Source organism: Oryctolagus cuniculus, chromosome 11 (genome assembly GCF_051225735.1).
Source record: "Oryctolagus cuniculus isolate XC-2025 breed Fujian yellow rabbit chromosome 11, ASM5122573v1, whole genome shotgun sequence".
Lineage (NCBI taxonomy): Eukaryota > Metazoa > Chordata > Mammalia > Lagomorpha > Leporidae > Oryctolagus > Oryctolagus cuniculus.
This window is the reverse complement of record NC_142877.1, coordinates 85,239,666-85,259,315: the sequence shown is the minus strand read 5'-3', so window position 1 is coordinate 85,259,315 and position 19,650 is coordinate 85,239,666. Positions and strand designations below refer to the sequence as shown.

At 38.9% G+C, this 19,650-nt stretch overlaps 1 protein-coding gene across 9 annotated transcripts in view; it reads right to left on the bottom strand.

Annotated features, from left to right (window-relative positions):
* METTL25 (methyltransferase like 25) overlaps positions 1-19,650 on the bottom strand; it is a 112,480-nt gene that overhangs the window by 77,048 nt on the left and 15,782 nt on the right. For all 9 annotated transcript variants that reach the window (XR_016216217.1, XR_001793373.4, XR_016216220.1 and 6 more), the window contains 3 exons: positions 19,272-19,378; positions 10,720-11,325; positions 6,126-6,273 (listed from right to left, as the gene is read on the bottom strand). Coding sequence is in view for 4 of the 9 variants with exons in the window: in XM_002711367.6 (XP_002711413.3) it covers positions 6,126-6,273; positions 10,720-11,325; positions 19,272-19,378 (861 nt within the window). In the remaining 5 variants the exon portion in view is untranslated. The remainder of the gene's footprint in view (positions 1-6,125; positions 6,274-10,719; positions 11,326-19,271; positions 19,379-19,650) is intronic.

The following is a 19,650-nucleotide window of genomic DNA, read 5'->3' as shown; positions in this document are numbered from 1 at the left end:
TTCAGAGTAACTAAGGGTATTATGCTTTACGTACCCCACCCATTTTATCACATCCCTTAGTTGTTCTTATTCTTTGCTTTTCTGACAAGTTAAACTCCCAACCTCCTGTCCATTTCAGGATTTCAGTTACGTATTATTTAACTGTTAATATCCATGATTCTTAGTTTTTCAATGAAGGGTTTTTTCTTTTTTTTTTTGACAGGCAGAGTGGACAGTGAGAGAGAGAGAGAGACAGAGAGAAAGGTCTTCCTTTGCCATTGGTTCACCCTCCAATGGCCGCCGCGGCCGGTGCACTGCGGCCGGCACACCGCGCTGATCCGATGGCAGGAGCCAGGAGCCAGGAGCCAGGTGCTTTTCCTGGTCTCCCATGGGGTGCAGGGCCCAAGCACCTGGGCCATCCTCCACTGCACTCCTTGGCCACAGCAGAGGGCTGGCCTGGAAGGCAGAGAGGGAGAAAGGAGGGGAGAGGGAGAGGGATATTAGGAAGCTGGAATCAGGAGCAGAGTCAGTTATGCAGGTACTCTAATGTGGACGATACAGGATGTGGGCATTCCAAGCAGCAGCATCTTAAAGGCTGTGCCAAATGTCAACCCTAGTTATTTTTAATGGATATACACGTTTTGGCAGGCAAGGCTTTCCATGAATTGATTATGCTAGTGACAGCTTATAGTTGCCATTCATTGTTCTGAGAAACGTTCTAATTTTTCTTTTTTCCTGATACCCAAAATGTCTCATCAACCCAAAGTGAACAACAGCAATTAGAAGAGAAGGTGAAACTGCCTCTACTCAGGCAGGATCCAGGTCTGATGCTTGGTAGTCTGTTAACTGACAGAGTTTTCCTTTCAGTGGGCAGAATTTGCTATTTTGTTCAACTAACTCTCAGAAAATTGAAAGGTTATTTTATGAATGACCATATACTAAAAAAAAAAAAAATTGACTGAGTAACCAAGGAGAGATTCTGAAGAAATAAATTATGGAGTACCCTGAAATGAGAAAGACATCATATTCACTTTGAAAACTGGGCTTTGGGTCTGGCGCTGTGGTATAGTGGGCTAAGCTGGCACCGGCATCTCAGAAAGGAGCCGGTTCTAGTCCTGGCTGCTTCTCTTCCAATCCAGCTTTCTGCTATGGCCTGGGAAAACAGTGGAAGATGTCCCATGTCCTTGGGCCCCTGCATCCATGTGGGAGACCTGGAAGACATTCCTGACTCCTGGCTTCAGATGGGCCCAGCTGCTGTGGCTATTTAGGGACTGAACCAGCAGATGGAAGACCTTTCTTTCTGTCTCTCCCTTTCTCTGTCTGTAACCCTACATCTCAAATAAGTAAATAAAAATCTTTAAAAAAAAAACTACCATGCCTTTATATTTGTTGTAATGACATGAGGCTTACCATTATCATTTCTGAGATTGATTCGAGGAAGAATAAGAGAAAAGACAGTTACAAACATAAAGTGACAATAAAAGTTAAAGAGAATTTGATTTTAAACATTTCTAAACCAATGCTTTTGTTGATTCTGCCTGCAGTACCCTTCCCACCTTCTTGCTTGATTAAATTCTACTCATCTTCCAGACATAACATAGTGGGTATTGCCACAAAAGAACATACCCTTAAACCCTCATAGGCTGAGCTATATGCTACTTTGCTGTTAAATAGTATACATATAATATCCGGTCTTCCAGCGCCTCCTATACTATTTCAAAACTTATGTTTGGGGATAAGAAAACAAGGATATAGACACAGGTGTCCTATTCTCTCCTAACTCTACACTGAACTGACCATCTGTTTACTAAATTATGGGCTATTAAAGAGAAGTACCATTGCTTTATGCAAATAATAACTATTTAACATTGAAAAATAAAATATAGTTTATGAGGCCGGCGCTGTGGCTCACTAGGCAATCCTCCGCCTTGCGGCGCCGGCACACCGGGTTCTAGTCCCGGTCGGGGCGCCGGATTCTGTCCCGGTTGCCCCTCTTCCAGGCCAGCTCTCTGCTGTGGCCAGGGAGTGCAGTGGAGGATGGCCCAAGGGCTTGGGCCCTGTACCCCATGAGAGACCAGGAGAAGTACCTGGCTCCCACCATCGGATCAGCGCGGTGCGCTGGCCGCAGCGCGCCAGCCATAGCGGCCATTGGAGGGTGAACCAACGGCAAAGGAAGACCTTTCTCCCTGTCTCTCTCTCTCACTGTCCACTCTGCCTGTCAAAAAAAATAAAAAAAAATATATATATATAGTTTATGAAATACTTTGGAATCATTAAAAAGAATAGGGCAACACTGTCTGCTGACAAGAAAAGATTTTTGCTGACATGAAAAGATCATCAAGACACAGTATGTAAGAAAAAGGTAATGAATAGTTTTATAGAGCTGTTTTTCTAAAACATAATATAAAATATGTATGTGTATGTATATTTTCTGCAAAGATACATAAGTAACCAGTAACATGAGTATAGAGACTTATTTGTATTTTCATATTTTTTCATGTTAATTTAATTTCCTAACTTAAATGATTTCTACTAAATTTTTTTAAGTTATAAACAAAGATTATCTGAGTCCTATGACTGAGAGTTTTTTTTAATCTTTGTGAGTGAAGATGATATCTTACACATTTTTATATAACTACCACTTAGTGCAGAGCAGAACATGGTTGACATTCATTGATGTTTGCTAAACTGAACTCTGTGTGACATCTATCTGAGTTTCTTACTTCTTTCCTAAAGTACTCTTTATGTACTGCAGCCCATTTGTTTTTATTACATACAAAGTGCCACACACAGTGACTTGAAAACAGCACTGGCTACTTTCAATGCTTATTCAATCCAACCAAATATTCTTACCTGTATGAAATGGATGTGCCAAGGAAAGGACAGTGATTTTTTTTCTATTCCTAGTCACTTGTTTTCAATAATATATTCAACACACACTATATAAACATTCATTTTGAGTCAATGGGTGAACTAATGTTAATGATACAAAAGTAAATAAAACTCAGTGTCTATACTAGGAAGCCTCATGAAGCTATACAAAGTTTCTTTGGCAGGAAGGAAATGTTAGTGACCGAGTATGTGGAGACGGCCATCTTCCTTCGCTCTTCAGGCTCATTAAAGGTCTATCTAATACTAATATTCAAGTCCATTTTATTCAGAGTACACGGTCAATAAATCCTGTTATAGATAAATGCAAAAATGTTAGAAAAGGTACCTGAAGACTGATATTAAGGGGACTGGCAAAGGAATAAGTAGTCAATCTCTTTTATTAATTCTTTTTACCTTAGTGAGCAGCTTTTGCCAGTTCCTTTAAGAAAAAAATTAAAGAATCAGATATCAGATGAAACTGTACCAATGACATTTACTGGTTGTCATAAAATAAGGAGAGACACCTAAAGAATCTCATTACATATTTGAGGAAAACTGACAAAGAAGAAATAAAATTACTCAGAACCCACACATACACCCATTAACTTTCATTTAAATATGAGTTAGGAAATAAACATCTCAAATCAGCAGAACCAGGTCTGGGCATCATTCCATAAGGACAGCAAGATGGGCAATGTGGAGAAAAGGACATGCTAGTGGAATACATGGGCCAAAAGAGAATCTCTCATTCTTGGTGGGGAAGTACAGAGACGAGATCTGAGAGGAATGGCTGTTAGGGTCCAGTAGGATCAGAGATGAGGTTCTAAGGAAAGTCCTCCTGAAGAGGAGAGGGACGCAGCTAGGAAAAGGAAGGCATCCTTGGGGACAATGATAATTAAGTGAAAGAAGGAAGCAGGAAGCTGAAATTAAAGATTTTAAATGTAGGAAATTATCTGAATCTAAAGACACATCAAACATCTACATATGTCTCTAAATTGGGCGGCAAGATGGCGGAATAGGAAGGGAGCACACTGATAGTCCGGGAAGAGACAGTTTAATAAAAGTGGAGATACTGCAGGTTCAAGGAAGAGTAGGGGAAGAAACAGCAGAGGAAACTCTTCTGGAACTAGTGATTCACGGTGGACCTGCGTGGAGTGCGTGGGAGCCCACAGTTCGGGACACCAGCAGCAGACTCAAAACACCAGCGCGCTGGAAAGCAAGCTGTGCGGAATTACTTCCCTTTTGAATCAAAAAAAGAAAGAGAGAGAGAGAGAGAGAGAGAGAGAGAGAGAGAGATTTACCACGCCTAACCTGGGAGTGTCACCTTTGGCATACCCTTAACCCTGAGGAACCAAACAGAGCTCTCAGGCCACACCCATCTCAAGCCTCTAAGGCTCCATCAAAAGCAGATAGTCCACTTAATCTAGAGTCATAGTATAACAAGAAAAAACACCACAGCAAAGAAACCAAAGAGTATCTCCACAATGCCAAACAAACGCAGAAACCGAGGTAACAAGAACAAGGAAGACACTACGACACCCCAAAATGATAAAGACACCCCAATTCAAGATTATGAAGATGACGAGATAGAAGAAATGCAAGAAGCGGATCTCAAAAAATTGATAAGAACATTAAGAAGTTCTCAAAAACAAATTATTGAACTACAGAAATCCCTACTGGACAGGATAGAAAATCTCTCTCATGAAAATGAAATATTAAGGAGGAATCAAAATGAAATGAAGCAACTAGTAGAACATGAAACTGTGATAGTGACGAGAAATCATAATGAAATGAAGAATTCAATAGATCAAATGACAAACATATTAGAGAGCCTTAAAAACAGAATGAGTGAAGCAGAAGAGAGAATATCGGACTTAGAAGACAGAGAACAGGAAAGTATACAGTCAAACCAAAGAAAAGAAGAGGAAATTAGAAATCTAAAAAATATTGTTGAGAATCTACAAGATACTATTAAAAACCCAACATTCGGGTTCTAGAAGTTCCTGAAGGCATGGAGAGGGAAAAAGGATTAGAATGCCTTTTTAGTGAGATACTAGCAGAAAATTTCCCAGGTTTGGAGAAGGACAAACTGTAGAGCTCTGATTGTAATTTTTTTCATTTCTTTTAGGAAAGATATAGAAATATTATAAAAGTAATGTAAAGATTTGGAGTACACAGTTTAGAAGAAATGCTATTCTCTATTTTTGCATTCACATTTTCCTATAACTTTTATCGTGAAAATCTTTATACTTCAGAGCAAGTACTGATGGCATGACAATCATGTATTCCCTCAGTAAAACTATTGCTAAGTTTTTGCCAGTTTGCTTTCTCCCTCGCACCTCATCTCTACTTAGTCATAATTTTATTATTATGCACCTTTCCTAAAATATGCTTTCTACAACACAACAGAGAATTCTAATTCGATTAACTCTATTTCAGAAAAATCTTTGCCAGTTATAGGGATGACTTTTGTTTTACTTGCTTTCATTTCAATAGACATACAACTACTTTTTAAAAATTTTATTTAAGGTATATAAATTTCATGCATTCCATCCCTCCCTCCTGCGCATGCTCCCATCCCTATTCCTCCTCTCTCTCCTACTCCCACTCTTAATTTTTACGAAGATCTATTTTCAGTTTTATACCTTTTGCATTGGACTAAATTTTAGATGATCAAAATTTCATATTGAACTGGGTTTTAAAACTTAGATAAAGAGCCATCCAGAGCTGCTCTGAATGAAATGGCTGCAGAGCACCTCGAACCTTCCCACCTACTACTTGGTTTCTTGAGCACCTTCCAGTCCAGCGGACTTAGTTTGAATACAAATATTTTAATGTAGTCCCACCATTTTACAGTGTTCTAAAATCCTAGTTTGCTGGCCCTTCAAAATGCAAAAGAACTTTCGTTTTTGGAATATCAGTGTTCATTCAAAAAAGGGGAAGACAATGAAAGTGAAAGCAAATCAAGGGGCTCTATAATCAAGACAAAAGCTTTACCATCTAAGTAAATATATGCCCCACAAGTATTTTTAAACAGAATTCCTCTAAAATATATACTACATAAAATCTTCAAAATTTCCAGCCCTCACCAAGATTAGAAATTCAAAATATAATGAAAAAGAGATGATATATCAAATTTCAATAATACTGAAAAATTAAAATTGCGAGATTTCCTAAATATTAATTAAAATCACAATAATGCTCAAAAAGGAGAAATAGAAAACAGCCATTATGTTCCAATAAATAAACATTATGACACATGGAGAACTTTGTACCTTTAGGCTGGTTTTCAAACTCTTCAGATAAGAGGTGGTAGCAACAACCCACACTGCAAACTCCCTTGATTTCAGAGTTGGAAGTAAATATTCGCAGAGTATTTGGAGCAAGATCACCACAGGTATGTAGACCCACCATCAAACAATCCTTTACAGACAAGAAAAATAAATAGTGGCAATTAAAACGAGGGATAAATTCAGGATAAAACATTCAAAGCCTAGTAGCACTGTAAAGTTTTTTTGTTTGTTTGTTTGTTTTTGGTTTGTTTTTTAATTTGAGAGGCAGAGCTAGAGAGAGCCAGAGACAGAGAGAGAGAGACAAAGGTCTTCCAACAACTGGTCCATTTCCCAAATGGCTGCAAAGTCTGGAGCTAAGCGGATCAGAAGCCAGGAGCCAAGAGCTTCCTCTAGGTCTCCTACAAGGGTGCAAGGGCCCAAGCACCTGTGTATCCTCAACTGCCCTCTCAGGCCACAGCAGAGAGCTGGATTGGAAGAGGAGCAGCCAGGACACGAATCGGCGCCCATTTGGGATGCCAGCACCACAGACAGAGGTCCAGCCCATTATGCCACAGCAATGACCCCTGTGAAGATTTTTTATACTTAAGAAATTATACATAGAAGTATTTTTTTAATTTTCATAACGAATAATTATTTCCTTTAAAGGCAAAATGACTGTGGTATATTAGCAAAACAATTGCACTGTCATCTGTGCTTTTGCTTCCTTGTTAATCTTTGTTTTCTCTATTCATTTACAACTAATATTTGCTTAAAACTAGTAAAAGTTTGGATCAATTAAATGTCGCATACATTACCAGGCAAACTCATGATTTCAGACATGTTTATAACATACCTTGGTCATACTAGTCAATTTTCTTCACTGACTTCACTTCACAGATTGTTATGAAACATTAGTGTTAAATTTTAAGATGCACTAAGTGGGCACTCCTATTCTAACTCTGACAAATTTACTTAGATCATTCTTTGTACAAAATATGACAATATGAAATTAAATACAAACTTTTTTTCTAGGAGTGGCATTTATCCCAGCAGTTGAAATACAAGTTAAGATGCACACATTCCATACCAGTGTACCAGTGTCTGATAAACCGCTTCAGCTCCCGAGTCAGCTTCCCACTAATGAGACCATGGAAGCAGTGGTAATGGTTCATCAGATTGGGTTCCTGCCACCATGTGGGAGCCCTGGATTGAGTTCCCGGCTCCCTGCTTCCGCTCTGGACCAGATTTCACCATTGTAGGCTTTTAGAGTCAAACCTGAGGATGGGACTTCTCTATTCATCCTTCTGTCTCCCCCTCTCTCAAAATCAAAACAAAGTATAGATTTTTTAAGTATGAACTTTATACAAAAATTCTACAAAATATTTTTTATAATTAACCACAGCCTAATTAAAATGTATTTACACCCACACGGGTACAAATGTTCAATATAGCAATCATTATTGTCTCTGACAAGATTCTTAGAAATTTGGTTAAAGTGTTAATAAGGGAGATTTTCATACCTATTAGAATGCAACTTTTATCATTTGGAAATAAAAATATTTTTGGAGAACTTCTAATATTATACTTCCGATTTTCTAGCTGACATTCTTTTTTTTTTTTTTTTTTTTTTTTTTTTTTTTTTTTTTTTTTTTTACAGGCAGAGTTTGACAGTGAGAGAGAGAGACAGAGAGAAAGGTTGAAAGGTCTTCCTTCCATTGGTTCACCCCTCAAATGGCCGCTATGGACGGCACGTTGCGCCGATCCGAAGCCAGGAGCCAGGTGCTTCCTCCTGGTCTCCCATGCAGGTGCAGGCCCAAGCACTTGGGCCACAACAGAGAGCTAGACTGGAAGAGGAGCAACCAGGACAGAACCGGTGAATCAAAAAAAGAAAGACTAGAACCAGGGTACCGGCGCCGCAGGCAGATGATTAGGTTAGTAAGTCAACCCCAAACAGTTCAAAGATCACATTATTAGTTTAAGATCTGTGATTCTATTAAATGTATATTTATTTCTAATAAAAAAAAACACTAAATCATCATCATGGGTCTCAAAGTATTATCTTTGCAAAACCCTGGCTACTGCAGTCATATGAGGAGTGAACGAGCAGATGGAGATGTCACTCTCGCTTTGCCTCTCCCTCAGTCACACTGCCTTTCAAATAAATAAATCTTAAAAATTAAATAAGATAATCCCTATAAATGACAGTAAGTAGAATCCCTGACATACAGCTGGCGCTGCGGCTCACTTGGCTAATCTTCCGCCTGCGGTGCCAGCACCCCGGGTTCTAGTCCCAGTTGGGGCACCGGTTCTAGTCCTGGCTGCTCCTCTTCCAGTCCAGCTCTCTGCTGTGGCCCGGGAGTGCAGTGGAGGATGGCCCAAGTGCTTGGGCCCTGCACCCGCATGGGAGACCAGGAGAAGCACCTGGCTCCTGCCTTCGGATCAGCGCGGTGCGCTGGCCGCAGTGCGCCGGCCACGACGGCCATCGTAGGGTGAACCAACAGTAAAGGAAGACCTTTCTCTCTGTCTCTCTCACTGTCCACTCTTCCTGTCAAAAAAAAAAAAAAAAAAAAATCCCTGACATACAAAAAAATTCACTAAATGTTTTCTATGCTTTCTTATTAGATTTATCTTAATGATAAATTAAATAATAAAAGTATGAACTTGGCCGGCGCTATGGCTCACTAGGCTAATCCTCCGCCTTGCGGCACCGGCACACCGGGCTCTAGTCCCGGTCGGGGCTCCTGATTCTCTCCCGGCTGCCCCTCTTCCAGGCCAGCTCTCTGCTGTGGCCAGGGAGTGCAGTGGAGGATGGCTCAAGTATTTGGGCCCTGCACTCCATGGGAGACCAGGATAAGTACCTGGCTCCTGCCATCGGATCAGCATGGTGCGCCGGCCGCAGCGCACCGGCCACAGAGGCCACTGGAGGGTGAACCAACGGCAAAAGGAAGACCTTTCTCTCTTTCTCTCTCTCACTGTCCACTCTGCCTGTCAAAAAATAAAAAAATAAAAAAAAAATAAAAAAAAAAATAAAAGTATGAACTTATAACTCAAGTATATTTTTATAATTATTTTCTGAATACAATGGTATCATTTAACTAAAAATGTTATCTTATCCTATGTAATCTAGACATAATTTAAACCTTTGTTTAAATTCCAGTTCAGTCACAAGAGTTATTTTTACAAAGAAGTAGCTCCGCATAGAACACTCAGTTACTTCAACCACAATTCTTTTAAAGCAGTTTTTAGAGGATTGTGTAATTATTTTTTCTTGATGATTAGATGTTCTGAAAAGGCATTATTTAGATGCTAAAATGTTACAAGTAAAAAAGAATTCAGTCAGAAAATGTTTCCACAAAGGTATACTTTTCTCTTTAAAATTAATTTAGTTCTCCCTAAAGACAATACAAGAACATTTAATCTCACTGTTCACATATTTATCATGTAGGATTGGTTAATAACATTAGCAAATAGTACCTAAGAAACAAAAATATCACAAGCTTATCTCAACAGGAAAATATACAAGTACTGTGTGGGGGGCTGGGTGATGGGAAAATGAGAGGTGTTTGCTAATTCCTATTACTAAATGCTAATGCACTATGGAATCCAAGAAACAGTGTTCTAGCGTATCTTATTTTAGACACTTTTATGAGCTTGCATACAATTTTGATCATATATTTTGAACAAGATTTTGATAAACTTAAAAAAGTAACAGTATGCACTAAAAGTTCTTATTTTCTAAAGTCAGCTTAAGGTTGTTGGGGTGGTTTAACCCTATTAGAAAAATTAAGGATAATCTAACTATGGATTTCATATATGGGAATGACAATTTAGTGAGTATTAACTAGTTTCCTTTCACTTTGCTGCTACTCAAAATTATCAGGGGAAAAATTTTCTTCAGTTTAAACATGTAAAAAAACCGGTTAGCTACCAGGCAAGGATTTAAACTTATAAAAGAATTCTATCCTTTGCTATTTATTTCTTCACCAAAGAATTTTTGAAATGTTTAAAAGAGTACAAAAGGCAACTCCAAAAGCTATCTTGTATTTTGAAACAATGAGTTAGGTCAATTGATCCAGGAACTTCTGTACAATATTGCTTCAACATATAACGCTACCTGTATTTATGATTTACTGTCTCTCAGTTATATAATTGAAATTCTTGCAATTTAGAAAAAGTTCAAGCTTTAACGAATACTCAAGAAGCTATTCTTGCTCAAAGAAATTGCCTATGTGGTCACTAAGTAGTAAACATAACTTGCCTTAGATATATCTTTACTTCAAATTTACATTAAGATATTAGAGTTTTCTTGTGTTGTAATCTTAACAAAGCCTAAGTTGCAAAATGATAAATTAGCTTAAGTACTAGCTTTTGTTCTTATGTTTGATTTAGGAGGATTGAAATTAGCAGATTACTCTAAAACGTGCTCTTCTCAGATTTTGATAGCCGTGGGTATAATGAAAGCCTGCTTATGATTTTATCATAATCTTTTATATCAATGTGATTAAATATGACATGTATGTTAAGTAAGCTATTAAAACTGAATTCTATGTTTAAAATATTTTTCAAAGTAAATTGAGAAATTTAAAACAGAAATCACCTCCAGATCTTTAATAATATCATGCAGTTCTGAATCAGCAGTGATAAAAGAGGTTAAAGGTGAATAAATATTTGATTCATGTGACTTTGATGTCATTTTTCTTCTCTCTTTATTTTCTTCAAGCATTTCTATTTCTTTACTAGGTATTTGTGATGAAGAAGTAGGCTCTGAGGAATTAACAGGCAAAAGGTCTATAAGGGACAACGCATTATCAAAACAAAAATTTTCTTCTAGATGTGACTGAGTACGTAGGTTTTCCATTTTTTTTCTGATGTGAGAAATTACAGATTCTGAAACAGCTGGCAAAAAATTTGAGGCTGATATTTTTTCTTGATTTGCCGGTCTGTTGTTACAAATTTCCGCAATACCTGCTTTATATTTCATTTCATTTCGTTCTTTGGTCTCTGTTGCCATTTTTAATGTCAGTCCACTGACATCCAATCTTGACTGAGTATGATAGAGTTTGCAGTGTTTCTTCAATTTCCTGTTTCTCTCTTCAGCTCCATGAGTATTAGTATTTGAGGAATCAATTCCATACACTTTTAAGCCATATTTCAAGGACAAAAAGGAGCTTAGGTAGCCTTTACCAGAACCCAAGTCAATTATCTATAGGAAGGAAAACAAAATGAATTAAGAATTTTATTGAACTCATAACAGAAAGCATTCCAGATGTTTTTTAAACCTAAATAAAAAATGAGTGGGATACTTTATATAATCTGTTTGTTTGTTACTCTATTTCAATTTTTTGATTCCTATTAAAAACTACTCTGATTATTTTTATTCAAGTTTTCTTGCAAGTTCTAGCAAGAATAGTTAAGTCAAAGAAGAGAAGTAAAATATATAAATATTGGAAAGGAAGAAGTGAACTGTCTTCAACCATAAATGATATGATTGTATCCACAGAAAATCCTAAAGAATACACATAAAAGCTAACAGAAAGAGTAGGTGAATTTTCCAATGTATCATGGCCCAAAACCACTATTAATCAGCCATAAATAGTTGGAAAGATTATTGTATTGAAGCAAAGAATAATTTAAGACAATTGAACTAAAATAATATAAAAACAGAACATTCTGGAATTAGTGTAAGACCTATAGACTGATAAACTAAAATATTGTATTGAAAAAATTTCAAAAGATCTAAAGAGCTATACCATGTTCATAAAATAGCAGGTCCAATACTAAAACAGCAATTTTATCAAAACTGACACACAGATTCACTACCACCCTAATCAAAATTCTAGCAGGGCTTTCTGAAGAAACTGATAAGCTGATATTACAATATGAGCTGGCACAGTACCTATAACAGCAAAAACAATTTTGAAAAAGAATGAGGCTGAAGGATTTTACAAAATCAGGTATAAATATAAAAATATTGTATGTAGTATTTAGTAGTACTAATATAAAAATAGACATATAAATCAAAGAAAAAAACAGAGTCCAGAAGAGATCCACACTTAAAGAATAAACTGAGTTTTGACAAAGTATCCAACATAATTCAATGGAGAGGATACTCTTTTCAACAAATAGAATAACTGGATATTTGAATGGAAATGTGGGGAGCAACCCGGACTGGACTGAGTTACTGGAATTAAGACTTATTCTATGCATCTGCTCTCCCACAATATGGCGCTGGGAGAGGAGAAAACAGCTTCTACGCAGCTGCCTCTTGCCAACTTGAGTGATGACCTCCAGGAGCTGATCCTGCTCCTGATTGGAGGAGAGCAGCGTGCTCGGCGTGTGGGCAGCCGAGTTGGGATTGGTGGAAGAGGACTATAAAGGAGGAGAGAGACAACATGCACCAGGAACATCTAAGGGGAACACCTGAGGAACATCTGAGCAGCCCCCGAGAGAGCCGGCCAGCGGTGTGCCGCTCCCCCGCGGAAGTGGGGAAAAGTGGCAGGGGGAACCGCCCTTCCACGGAGGTGGAAGGGATGGTAGCCAACCCGGGAAGAACCAGCAGCAAACCCGGGGAGGGCCGAGCAGACAAAAGAACAGCGCAGGGTCCTGTGTCGTTCCTCCACGAAGAGGGGGAGCGACATAATGGTGCCGTGACTCGGATATGAAGCCTAGGCAGGGTTTAGTGTCGTTCCTCCATGAAGAGGGGCAGCGACAGGAAAAATTTTAAAAACTGAACTTTGCTCATCACACATTAAACACAAAATTAATTACATATGGATCATGGAATGAGATATAGTAGTAAAAGCTGCTAGAATGTGGAAGGAAGCATAGGAAAATCTTTTTGACACTGTGTTATGCAAGGGTTTAAAAATATGGACAACGAAGATTAACTGGAAAAAACTGACTTCATTGAAATTAAAAATTTTGCTATTTAACATATATAGGTAAGTATAGACAAAAAATTTGCAAATATTTGCTAAATATGAACAGAGGTATGCGATCTGAGAAAGAACTGTGTATGTCTGTACATAAAAAGCTCACATAACTTAATAATAAGAGAATGAGCAATTTAACTAGAAAATGGACAAAATATTCCAATGTATTCTTCACAAAACAAAGCATAAAACTGGCCACTTCTGAGAAATTCAAAGTCACTGGTGATTAGGTAAAGGCAAAGTAAAGCCATAAAAACATAAACATAAAAGTAAAATGGCACAATTATTTTGGAAAACACTGGCAATTTACAATACAGTTAAACATACACTTACGTATTACCCACCAATATTACTGCTAGCTATTTATTCAAGAGATATGAAAACATGTCCACAAAAAATAGTATATGTGAATATTCACAGCAGCCTTATTTATAGTAGCCAAAATAATGGAAATAACTCAAATGTCCATTAACTGATGAATGGATAAATATGGCATTCCATTCAGCAATAAGAAGGAACAACGTATTAATATATGCAGATGGAAGAACTAAAACATGGATGTCTATATACTATCACTAGAAATGTCAAAACTATGAACAGATCTCTGCTTCCTTGAGAATAGAAAAGAAAGTACCCTACAGAGCACAATGAGGAAGCTTTTTGGAGTGCTGAAAATATTCTTGGGGCCCGTGCTGTGGCGCAGCAGGTTAATGTTCTGGCCTGAAGCGCTGGCATCCCATATGGGCTCTGGTTCTAGTCCTAGCTGCTCCTCTTCTGATCCAGCTCTCTGCTAAGGCCTGGGATAGCAGTGGAAGATGGCCCAAGTCCTTGGGGCCCTGCACCCACATGGTAGGAAGCTCCTGGCTCCTAGCTTCGGATCAGCGCAGCACCAGCCATTGAGGCCATCTGTGGAGTGAACCAGCATATGGAAGACCTCTCTCTCTGTCTCTACCTCTCTGTGTAACTCTTTCAAATAAACAAAATAAATCTTAAAAAAAAAAAAAAGAAAATATTCTTGATTATGCTGATGGTTATCCAACTGCATACAACTCCAAAGTTTTTGAAACCCGTATTTTGTGAATATCTAAATTATACTTCAATAAAACTAAAAATAATAAAGATTTTAAGACCACAAAGATTATTATTGCAATGTCATTTCATAAGAAATGAATAGACAATTATAGAAATACTATCACAACAAATGACTACCCAGTCTTTTTATATTTATATCTAACCCTTAAAGCCAATGAAAACCTAGTCTAAGTATGAGCCACTCAAGGAAACAGACTTAAGTAACACATATTAATAAATCCTTGAGACTTTAAGGATCTTAAGCTGCTATGGTAGCCATGGCAGCTGTTCTGGGTGTGGCCATGGTGGTAGACCTTGAAGTGGTAACAGCTCCAGCAGAGGCAAGTGCAGAAGTAGGGGCTTTCAAATCCTCCTCTTACAGTTCTGATGAAGAGTCTCCATTTACAGGCCCAAGATACTAACAAAACCTGAGTAATCAATACAATTATTGAAGAAGTGACACATAAAGCAAAATTCCTTTTGTCTGTTGTTCCATCAGAAACCAAGAAATGTTATTATTAAATTGCATCAAGATCAAAGAGGCTCCCTTCACACAGGCCAATATATACAGACAGACTGAAAACAAAATCTCCAAAATTGCACTTCAGTCTTAATGGTCTATGGGAACAAGTTTATTCCTTAAAAATGTCTAAAAGGTGTCTTACTGTTTCTGTATTTCTTCTTTTCATTTTATCAGAAAGTTATCTTTAATGGATAAAAGGAAAAAATATTTTACCATTTTCATTTACTAATGAATTTCAGAAAATGTTTTTAATGATGCAGACTTAAACTTAAGATAAACTTCACTAAAAAATGAAATCTTAAGTAGGAAATTAAGTCACCAATAATTCCCTATATTCCTACTTTATGGTAATCTCTGGCCAAGGTACTATGGAAAACACAGAAGCATTCCATATATCCTAGACTTTAAAATACCTCAATCTAATTGACGATACCATAGCCACCTACACTCATGAATATGAGGATATGTGCTCTGATTCAATACAAATCTATTAGATTGCCTGCATCTCCATCTCCAGAGAAACACATTCATGATGCCAATGCAACTTTTTTTTTTTTTTTTGACAGGCAGCGTGGACAGTGAGAGAGAGAGAGACAGAGAGAAAGGTCTTCCTTTGCCGTTGGTTCACCCTCCAATTGCCGCCGTGGCTGGCGCACTGCGCCTATCCGAAGCCAGGAGCCAGGTGCTTCTCCTGGTCTCCCATGCGGGTGCAGGGCCAAGCACGTGGGCCATCCTCCACTACACTCCCTGGCCACAGCAGAGAGCTGGCCTGGAAGAGGGGCAACCAGGACAGAATCCGGCGCCCCAACCGGGACTAGAACCCGGTGTGTTGGCACCGCAAGGCAGAGGATTAGCCTATTGAGCCACGGCGCCGGCTGGCAACGCAACTTTAAGACTTGCAACTAGTAAGCAGGTTGCTTGCAAGCACCAGCACATATGTTCCCAACAATTCAAAAGTTTGCTCAACAGTTCGGCACTGTGGCGTAGTAGGTAAAGCTGCCTCCTGCAGCGTCTGAATCCCATATGGAAACTGGTTAGAGTCCTGGCTGCTCCTCGTCCGATTGAACTCTGCTATGGCCTTGGAAAGCAGTTGAAGATGGCCCAAGCTCTTGGGCCCCTGGCTTCAGATTGGCCCAGTTCCAGCCGTTGCTGTCATTTGGGGAATGAATTAGTGGATGGGAGATTTCTCACTCTTTGTCTCTGCCTCTGCAACTCTGTAACTCTGCCTTTCAAATAAATAAATCTTAATGTTTCTTAATGATGGAATGGTTCCATACTTCAGAGAGAAGAATTACTCCGTTTTTTGATTTGGAGATCTAACTATCATTTAGGCTAATTACCCTCAAATTTATAACTCTAGTTTGGAATTCTGCCATGAATTCCATATTCATATATCTAACAATCTACCTAATATTTCCTCTTGAATATCTAACTACCATCTCAAATTTAACATTTTTATAATTGAGCTTTTGAAACTTTCTATAAACTTGTTCCTCTCATGTTATTTTTCTATCATAGTTAATGCTATATCCATACTTCAGGGAGAGAACAGGACTCATTTCTTTCATAATTTTATCTGAATTGTGAGCAAATCTATAATCTGACCACTTACTAAAGATATTTCACACCATCCTTAGCCTGTGTCAATGCAATGTTTTTCCAAACAATCTCCCTGCTCCCACCTTCTTCCACTTCCCTTCTTTCTATTCTGAATAAAGACAAACATAATCTGATCATACCACTCCTCCTATTAAACTCCCTCATTGCCTTTTTTTTTTTTTTTTTTTTTTTTGACAGGCAGAGTGGACAGTGAGAGAGAGACAGAGAGGAAGGTCTTCCTTTGCCGTTGGTTCACCCTCCAATGGCCGCCGTGGCTGGCGCGCTGTGGCCGGTGCACCGCATCCGATGGCAGGAGCCAGGTACATATCCTGGTCTCCCATGGGGTGCAGGGCCATCCTCCACTGCACTCCCTGGCCACAGCAGAGAGCTGGCCTGGAAGAGGGGCAACCGGGACAGAATCTGGCACCCCGACCGGGACTAGAACCCGGTGTGCCGGCGCCGCAAGGCAGAGGATTAGCCTAGTGAGCCACGGCGCCGGCCGAGTAAACAAATCTTTTATGGTAATATACCATTATTATATTGGTAATGAAAAGAAAAACATTTAAAATTAAGCATACAGGAATAATGATTAAAATCCCTTTCAGAAAGTATTACTGTGCCCTTTGGCAGTTCTATATTTCTCCTGTTTACATTTTGCAATTCCCAACTAAATAACTGAGTTTTTAATCCTAGTTTCTACAAAAGACAAGTCTAGTTCTTATGATCTCTATTGCTACTTCATTCATATCAGTCTTCCTGTCAAGACTGAACTATTATTCTATTCTCCTGTTCTGTGTCTGGATTCACACTGTCCACGTACAGGAATACTACCCATCTTACCTGACTAGCAATCACCTGAAATTTTGATCTCTAGGACTTTGTCCTCTCCAACAGGCCTGATGTTATTAATCAACACCTTAACTGCCCCATCTTGCAATGTACCTTGTAACTCTAACTAAACTACCCATTTGTTCCTCTGGAGTTCATATCCTTTGTTAATCATCTTAGTGGTCATTCATAAGCATCTGAAGGATCTGAAGGATACTAGAACTAGCCCTTGCCCTCGGGATTCTGATATGGCAACACATGGAAAGTTTTGTGTATGGGTATATTTTCTCTTTGTACCTCAGCTGAATATCAGTGCCATGGTAAAACTGTTACTGATGGCCGACGCCATGGCTCACTAGGCTAATCCTCCGCCTTGCGGCGCCAGCACACTGGGTTCTAGTCCCGGTCGGGGTGCCAGATTCTGTCCCAGTTGCCCCTCTTCCAGGCAAGCTCTCTGCTGTGGCCAGGGAGTGCAGTGGAGGATGGCCCAAGTGCTTGGGCCCTGCACCCCATGGGAGACCAGGAGAAGCACCTGGCTCCTGCCATTGGATCAGCGTGGTGCGCCGGCCGCAGCGCGCCGGCCGCGGCAGCCATTGGAGGGTGAACCAACGGCAAAGGAAGACCTTTCTCTCTGTCTCTCTCTCTCACTGTCCACTCTGCCTGTCAAAAAAAAAAAAAAAAAAAAAAAAAAAAAAAAAAAAAAAACCCACAACAAAACAAAGCAAAAAAACAAAACTGTTACTGATACTGGCAGGTATTGTTCAGATATGGTACAGCTGGAGAAAAGGCTGCAAACTCTTGTGTTAGCCACTGCCTTTATCCCCTACCCAAGAGATCCATGTTGTCACACAGTGGCTCTGCATGCCTCATTCAAGGTATCATAGTTTTCTAGTCATCCTCAAACCCTCTACAAATCTGGATAAACACATTAAAGAGTTTCTAATATCTTATATAATAATCACAAGAAAGAAAAATCCTCTATTACCAGCACAGATCAAGTAGGGGTAAGAAAAACAGCTATTTTTATAAGATATGGGTAATTACTAGTTATACTTTATAATTTATTTTCAGAGATCACTATCTTTCATCAAAACTATTTTTCCAAATGAGAATACATTAGGATTAAGATATTATGAAACAGGGGCCAGCATTGTGGCATAGCAGGTAAAGCCACCATCTGCAATGCTGGCATCCCTTATGGGTACAGGTACGTGTCCTGTCCAATCCAGGTTCCTATTAATGGCCTGGGAAAAGGAATGGAGGATGGCCCAAGTATCCAGGGAGACCTACCTGGGAGGCCTAGATGAAGATCCTAGCTCCTGGCTTTGTCCAGGGTAGTGAACCAGTGGATGAAGGATCTCTCTGTCTCTCTGTGTCTCTCCCTCTCTCTCTCTGTGACTCTGCCTTTTAAATAAGTAAGTTCTTTTTTAAAAAAAAACTTATTTACTTAAAAGGCAGAATCACACACACGCACGCACACACACAGAGAGAGAGAGAGAGAGAGAAATGCAAAGACAGAGAGGGAGATCTTCCATCCTCTGGTTCAACACCCAAATGGCCACAATAGCTGGAGCTGAGCTGATCTGGAGCCAAGAGCCTCTTCAGGGTCTCCCATGTGGGTGGCAGGGGCTCAAGTACTTGTGCCATCTTCTGCTGCTTTCCCAGGCATGGTAGCATGGAGCTGCATCAGAAGTGGAACAGTCCAGACACAAACCGGTGGCCATATGGGATTCTGGTGCCACAGACGGTGGCATTACCCACTATACCACGGCGCTGCCTCATAAATAAATAAATCTTAAAAAAATTTTCTTTATGTCATTATAATGAGGCAGGTATCCTATACCACAGCTTGTAACTTGGATCCTGAGAACACCTAGAGGCTAACAATTGCATAGGATGTCATTTTATAATTCTGCCTCAAGTTGGAATTACAATATATCAAAGAGAATTACCCTTAACTTCTATCCATTCCAAAAGAGAAACATTTGTAGCAACATGTTATTAGTTGTATCTTCCTTTTTACCATAACAATTTATAATTATAGCACACTGGGGGAATAAGAGCATATGTTTAAGGGATCTCTTGATTAAAGGATCTGATGTTTAAAAGATTCTACTATTTACTGATATTTTAAAGACTAGTTATTGTAGAAAATGAAATTTGAGTGATATTAAACATATAAGGAAATACTCTTACCTGTTTGATTCCACAGTAATCAGCAATACTGCTGATCAGCTCTGACATTGCCTGAACTTCATGAGATTTTTTCACATTCATAAACTCAACTGGCTTCACATTTTCACCTGAATGAAAATAAACAAGATTAACATACTGCCATCAAAGAAGAAAAATTTAATAAGAATTATCAGTTGAGTCACATTGTTTCAAGTTAAAAATGGAAATACAGAGATTTTATTGTGGTGTCTAGATGTCAGATCTTTATAGGATTAGCCACTTTGAGTCAAATTTGAAATAAAAATAAATTAAAGGATTACTAAACTATTACTAACAGTTGGGGTTGGTGTTATAGCTATACTTAAAATGCTACCATCCCACATCAGAGAGCAAGTTCAAG